At 48.7% G+C, this 7,369-nt stretch overlaps 1 protein-coding gene across 1 annotated transcript in view; it reads left to right on the top strand.

Annotated features, from left to right (window-relative positions):
- The window catches only part of LOC107108398 (ADAMTS-like protein 5), a gene marked incomplete at its 3' end in the record, with an annotated part of 34,391 nt that overhangs the window by 7,376 nt on the left and 19,646 nt on the right, over positions 1-7,369 (top strand). Inside the window, exon 2 of the mRNA XM_015408828.1 lies at positions 6,221-6,281. Coding sequence (XP_015264314.1) covers positions 6,221-6,281 — 61 coding nt within the window. The remainder of the gene's footprint in view (positions 1-6,220; positions 6,282-7,369) is intronic.

Here is a 7,369-nt window from a genome sequence, read left to right as displayed (position 1 = left end):
ATTCGGGGGGGATCGCGGGGGATCACAGTTCCTCAGGGTGAGGTGTGGGGGGCGGGGCACACGACGAAGCCCCGCCCCCTGCTTCCGGCCGCCCCACTTCCGGCCCTCATTTAGCCAGGAGGAGGCAGGAGAAGAGGGAGGGTAAGTTGTTTCCTCCCCGCCTCTCCCCACCCCTGCCTGCCTGGGGCCAGGGAGGGCCTTGGCGGGGATTCCTCGCACTCCCGCTGGCCTTGCAGGTCCACCGCTGGGCCCCTGATGTCAGGGGGTGTGGCATATGCTAATGAGTTATGCTAATGAGTTCCCCTAGCTCTTTTTCTACGAAATGACCCCTGAGAGCATCTGTTTGGCATGCGGCAGGTCCAGTCCCCAGCAGACCCAATTAAAAGGACCAGGCGATAGATGATGTGAAAGACCTGAGACCCGGGAGAGCCGTTGCCCGTCTGAGTAGGCAGTACTGATCTCGATGGACCAGTGGTCTAGTTCAGGATAAGGCAGCTTCATATGAGGACAATGGAAAAGCTTGTTCCAAAGACACAGATCATATGCCAGTGGAATCTGTTTGAAGCAAGCTTGGCCCCCTGGATATCCCAGAGTCCGGCTTATTCTCTCTTATTTATTTATACTTCATTTATACGCTGCCTTTCTCCGCAAGGGGGACCCAAAGTGGCTTATATTTTTCCTCTGTCTTCCATTTTATTCTCACAACAACACTGCAAGGTAGGTTAGGATGAGTGTGAAGTCACCCAGGCCATGGTCATATGGCAAGCATACCGCGGTTTGTTCCCACTGTAGATTTGATCGGGGATATCTTTAAGCGGGTTCAGATGATCACACATCCCTTGACCAACCGCTTGCTTTGCACGGCAATGCTCCAGGCACTGTCCAGACAGCCATGCCATCCAAGTGGCGGTGCGGCACAGGTTTTCTTTTAAGAAATTATGTGTGCGTGCGCATATGCATGCATGCGCACATGTAGACATATATGCACGCGCATGTGCACAATGGTGAAAGTCGCCCCCCAAAAAAACTACTGGGAGGACATTCAGACGACCTAATCGCAATCATTGCTAGAGATGGGTGTCCAGACAGGCAAAATCGTGGATTCAGAGCGCAAATATCCGGAAAGTATGTGATTCTCCCGGTGTCGGAAAACTCACTAGGGAACCGAGAGGATTGTGCGAGTGAGCCCTCTTTGCTGTGGGAGACGGACGTGGGCGTCTGATCAGCAATTTTAAATGTGAGAGGGAACAGCGGTGAAACCCAATCAAAATGACCATGTGACCACAGCCCCAGTGAGCTTCCATGGCAAGAATGGGGATTTGGATGTGGGCATCTCAGATCCTAGTATGGTACTCTAACTGTTACACTACCCTGGTTCTTATCTCTTCTGTACCACCATAGCCCTGAAGATCAGCCCAGAGTGCCTCCTGGCCTTATATCATCCTTCACAGGCACACTCAGAGAGAGTCTGGATTGCCAGGGCATAGGTGCGGGACTTTTAAATCTGAACCTACTTCTCTTTGGAAGATGTGGCTTGCTTTCCTTCTTGGGCTGGCCAGGATTAAGCAACTGTTAGAGGGAAATGCAGGACGGAAGGCAGCATGGTGTAGCCAGATCTTTTCAGATCCCGAAGGCTAAGCAGGGAGAAGAGACCACCAAAGAAGACTCTGCAGAGGAAGACAATAGCAAACCACCTCTGCTTTTCACTTGCCATGAAAGCCCCTTGCTGGGTTTGCCAGAAGTCGGCTGTGACTTTGACTGCACTTTACACATTCACCGGGGAGGGAGGCTCAAACAATTATCTTGTTTTCATTATTTGAATGTGCTTTTTGCTTTAGCTGTTGTTACCCACACCCCACCTCAAGCCTTCAGGAAGGGGCAGGGGAGAAACAGAACTAAAAGAGAAATTAAATACATTCCGGCCAAACAGAAAGGAGTTTTATGTGCCCCGTTCTGCAGCTTTGTTATTGAGGGATTCCACGCCTCCTTGATCCAGAGGATTCCAGATTACCAAAGACAACTTCTAAAACTGACCATGCGCTATGCACTACAACTGGGAAGCAAACACAATCTGCCTGGTGTGGCACACGTGCTCCTGGTCAGACACCACACAAAAGGAATTTTTTTGATTGCTTTGTTGTGGTGTTTTCTCAACACACACGTGTACTTCAGGGGTCAGTCCAGATAGAAGGGAACAGAAAGGAATGCAGCAATGAGGGACGCATTAGATTTAGAAATCTAAAACAGAATAACAGAGGATTCTGAGGAGGTCAGCTCCCTCTAAGGTTGCCAACTCTGGGTTGGAAATACCTGGAGATTTTGGGGGTGGAGCCTGGGGAGAGGAAGGACCTCCGCAGGGTATAATTCCATAGAGACCAGACCACCCTCCAAAGCAGCCATTTTCTCCAGGGGAACGGATCTTGGTCATCTGAAGATCTGTTGTAATAGTGGGAGATCTCCAGGTGCGACCTGGAGGGTAGCAACCCTAGCTCCCTCTCCCAAACAAGGCAAGATCCTTCAGAGCTCCACAATCTGGGGAGAAATTGAGAGATGGAGTAGAAGTGTCGGAATCTCTTATGTCTGTTCTGTGCTCGGGCAACACAAGGGTGTTTGTCGAGCAGCTGCGTAGGAAGTCCGGCCTTCAGCTGCTCCAAGGCTTCCCTCCCGCTCTGCCTCTGTTGAAGTTGGCTGCTCTCATCTGCAGTCAATCAGTTCACTCCTAAGGTGTCAAGAGAGCTTTGTTTTTGTTTGTAGCAAGACAGGCTAACTCATCCCACTCTTGTGCAATTGTTGGATTTCCTTCTGGCTGTTTTTGAGTTCCTGTTACGGAATGATCGTGGCAGCAGGCAGCGTACAGCAGGGACCGAGCAAAATTGCTTTGTAGCGGGGATCTTTCTCTGTGATATCATCTAGTATGTTCAAACATAAAAGTTACAAAATGCAAGACAGAGAAAGGGAGAGGGAGCGTGCGTGATGTAGTGGTTAGAACAGAGGACTAGATCTGGGAGACCCAGGTTCAAATACCCACCCCGTCACGGACGTTTGCTAGATTGCCTTGGGCTTGTTTGTTGTTGTTGTTGGTAAGGACAGAATAAACCCCATTATGACATGGAAGTTTGCTGGGTAACTTTGGGCCTGCCACTCTCTCTCAACCTAACCTACCTCACAGGGTTGTTGTGGTGGTGAAGATAAAGTAAACTTCAATTTTCCACAGAAGCATGCTGGGTAACCTTGGGCCTATCATGCTCAGCTTAACCTACCTCACAGGGTTGTTAGGAATTTTGTTGGGTGACCTTGGACCTGTCACTTTCTCAGCCACAGGATTGTTGAGAGGATAAAATTGAGGAGGGGAGAATGAAGCTATGAGGCTCTGTGATGGGACTACATTTAAAATGCTGTTTTCCTAATGCAGCAAAATCAGAGAAGGGAGGTGAATAGTTAACTCTGCTTTAGAATGTTGAGCTTGAGTGACAGGCTGCTCCTTTTCTCTGATTGGCCAGTGCCAGCTGAGGCAAATATAAAATCAGCTGTGTGCTGATGGGAGGGTTAGTTTGTTTTGTGTTCAGAGAGAAGGGAGGTGAATAGTTAACTCTGCTTTAGAATGTTGAGCTTGAGTGACAGGCTGCTCCTTTTCTCTGATTGGCCAGTGCCAGCTGGTCGGCAGGGAAAGCCCCACTCCTGAACAGGCACGCTGCCCTGCCATGTCCCTGTTACAATTGATGACATCACCCAGAAACGATGTCATCGCATTTGGAGGGTGACACTATAGTTTTTTGGCAAACTGTGGTTTTGAAGGCAAAAACCCCATAAATTTTTGCCATAAAGTTTTGCCCAAAAACTAGAGCAGCACCCCCCCGATGACCCTGACGTGCTGATGTCACTTCCAGAAGATCCTAGAGGAGAAGCAGGATCCCACTGCTGGCAGCCAAGTAGGACCTGGCAACCCTAGTCAGACAGGTTCACCTTTTGAATAATGGGAGAGACTCCTAGTCTTAGCTGTGTTAAATATAACCTGAGAAAGAATTCCATTTAGGGATCCAGAGTCTAGTGTCAGGTAAAACTGAAGTACATTTTCACACAGACACGAAGAACTGGGGCTTGAGATTTTGGCAAAAAGTGACTGGGTAGCAGGCTGAAGCTCCCATTCAGGCCAAAAAGAAAAAGATTATATTTTCAGGGAAGGAATAGAAGTCCTGTCCAGTTATACAGGGAATTGGCACTGAGGCTGTCCCTGGTTTGTAGTGAAAGGAAACTGTGATAGACTACTCAAGGAAAAGAAGACACACTGTGATTTCAGAAAAGGTGAAAGAATTTGACCTTTTCAGACAAACTTGGAACAGTTAATAGGAAACTATATGTAGAAACGTTGTAACTGAAGCCAAAGTACTTAGCTAACCACCTCTCTCTGATAAGAACCAAGGATTCATAAAAATAAGCTGCTACAGCACCATCTTGTCTGTCAACTGAAAAATATATGGTTTTGCCAACTATGGCCGCAGGCACACGGGCAGGAAAATGTGGGGGGGGGAGCGTGGCTGTTTGCCCCGGGGCAAAATAATGCGCGGTTGCGCCAGCAGACGTACTGTGGAGGTCCCGTGGTAGGGGGGAGGTGCCGAGCACACCACAATCCTGCGCCACGGCAAAGAAGCGGCGCAGCAAATGGGTGTTTATTTTCGGACACCAAAGTGTGTGCATGCCCCGTTGGGTGTTTGTGCGCATCCCATGGACAGTTGGGAAAAAAACCCTTTATACGAGGGGGCATGGGCGGGTGCCGGAACTACCACCAGAAACGCGATCAGACGCCCGCCCTTGCCCCGCGGTTACCGGAAACTAGTAACCTCCGAGATACTAGTTTTTAATTGCGCATCTTCGGCGGGAAGCCTCGGGTTCGCCACGGGAGCTCTACGCTTCCCAGATGTGGCGGTGAGATCGCTCCCGGAAAATCCGCCTATCTTCTGTCCCTCTAGCGTGCCTAATGCTCTGTGTGACCGCAGCCTAAGTTTACCTCAGCCTTTCCAATACCTGACTACCCCATACCATCCCTGCCTATTAAACAAAATCCTTATTATTGTTCACTGTTACACAGTCTCCAGTGCCATTTCAAGTAATCTAAAAAGAAGGCTCCTGTTTTCTTCTGGCAAGTTCCCGGGCTGGGCAAAAGCCAAATTAGATTCTGTCTAAGGGTGAGACATTCAGATTTACAAAGCCACAAATATTATCATGCCAATGAGGGCCAGCTCAGCACCTGAAGGGAACTAAGAATTTTGGCGGGAAAAATCTGCCTCATAGTGTAGAAGCAGGGGTCCATGGTAGCCTCTTTAGGTCCCCATTGGAGAGGGAAATGGGATATACATAAATAAATAGTTTAAAATGATTTCCGAAATGTGTAGTGTTACCAACTCCAGGTTGGGAAATACTTAGAAATTTTGGGGGTGGAGCCTGAATTGAGTGTGGTTTGGGGAGGGGAGGAACTTCAGTGGGGTACAATGCCATAGAGGTTACCTTCCAAAGCAGCCATTTTCTCCAGGTAAACTGATCTCATCGCCTGAATGAGTTTGGAAACCCGAACCTGGAGTTTGGCAACCCTAGAAATGTCACAGAGACCATCATAGTACTAATTACTAATGTACTAATGGCCAGGGACCAGCCTACTTACGGGACCGCCTTTCCCCACATGTTCCCCCAAGAGCACTACGGTTGGGGAATCAAAATCTACTGGACGTTCCAGGCCTCCGGTCCATCAAACTAGTCATGACCAGGAATAGGGCGTTTTCGGTGGCGGCTCCTATCTGGTGGAATGAGCTCTCAGAGGAGATCAGGGCTCTGTGGGACCCAGCACATCCGCCAGGCTTTTGAATAGGAGCCGCCACCACCATTGTACCACCAACGCCCCATGATTTCTGTATATGGCCATCACGATGCGGGCATCCTGGGTGAGAATGGGACGTTTTAGGGGACGGCCATCTTGCTTTTAGGAATTTTAACTTTGGTAGTTGTTTAGAGGAGCACCAAAACTGTTTATTAACTGTGATGTATTTTTAATATTTGTATTGTTCTATTGTTTTATTGGTGATATGCCCTCCGGGGAGGGTGGGATAAAAATGTAAATAATTAATTAATAAATAATTAATAAATAATAAAATAATTAGAAGCGCCATGCAGTCCCCAGAAATGATTTTGGATCCCTTAATTTCAACAGCCACTTTTTACTTTTCCACAGGAGTGGCTCTCCCCGGATGGTGCTTCTGTTTGTCTGGCTGACTTTGCCCTGTGCTGTTCAGGTAAGTCAGAGATAAGAGGACACAAATTCCATTTGCTTTTTGCCGGAGACCTTGGAAAGCGGCCGTCTGTTAGATCAGCGGTTCCTAGCCTTTTCAGTATGGTGATCCACCAGTCCATAGTTCCTTGGAATGGTGACCCATCCAAGGCTGGCCCAAGGGTTTTGGGGGCCTTAGGCAAACCATGACCTTGGCACCCATCTCCTTCAGCGTTGCATTTTCTACATTGCCCAACCAGATGTCTCTGAGAAACCAGCAAACATCACAGAAAGGGCACAGCTGCCTTCACTATGAACCCCAAGCAAGTGGCATTCCAATATACGCAGGCTTTGACTGTGGAGGTTAAATCCCAGCCTCTGAGCACCCTCTCCTCCTCCATTACGCCCACTAATCCCCCCTGAGATTCTAAGAAACTCATCTAGTTACCTTTGGGACACGTTTTGCTTGATCGACATGTATATGCAGTGGGGGGGGGGAAATACCAACTAATGTATGACATGGAAGGTAGTGTTTCCGGGGTCAGATCTTAGTTTCTGAGACACAAAAGAGAGGAATGGAAAGGGAGGGCTGGCCTGCAACTCCTAATACCAACTAATGTATGACATGGAAGGTAGTGTTTCTGGGGTCAGATCTTAGTTTCTAAGACACAAAAGAGAGGAATGGAAAGGGAGGGCTGGCCTGCAACTCCCTTTCAGAGACTTCGTGGCCCACTTTGGGGGCCCAATACACAGGGCGGGAAGCATTGTGTTAGATAACACTGAGACTAAGGGCACAGGCAGGTTGATTGGATCTGCTGCAAGCCTGAGGAGTCAGCATAGAGCTGAATGGACTAGCGGTCTGACATAACATAAGAAGAGCCCTGCTGCATCAGGACAGCATCCTGTTTCACACCGTGGCCAACCAGTTCCTCTGGACAGCCTACAACAGGGCATAGAGGCCAAGGCCATCCCCTGGCTCTCGGATGCAGAAGTTTAGTGCCTCTTGAGTGTGAAGGTTCCCCTCAGTCACCAAGGCTAGTAGCCATTGATAGACTTATCATCTGTGAATCTTATCTAATCCCCTTTTAAAGCTGTGGGCATCACTACACCCTC

This window comes from Gekko japonicus, unplaced genomic scaffold, assembly GCF_001447785.1.
Source record: "Gekko japonicus isolate JY-2015 unplaced genomic scaffold, Gekko_japonicus_V1.1 scaffold3848, whole genome shotgun sequence".
NCBI classification, from domain to species: domain Eukaryota; kingdom Metazoa; phylum Chordata; class Lepidosauria; order Squamata; family Gekkonidae; genus Gekko; species Gekko japonicus.
Note: the sequence above shows the minus strand (reverse complement) of the source record. Positions and strands in the feature narration are given on the sequence as shown.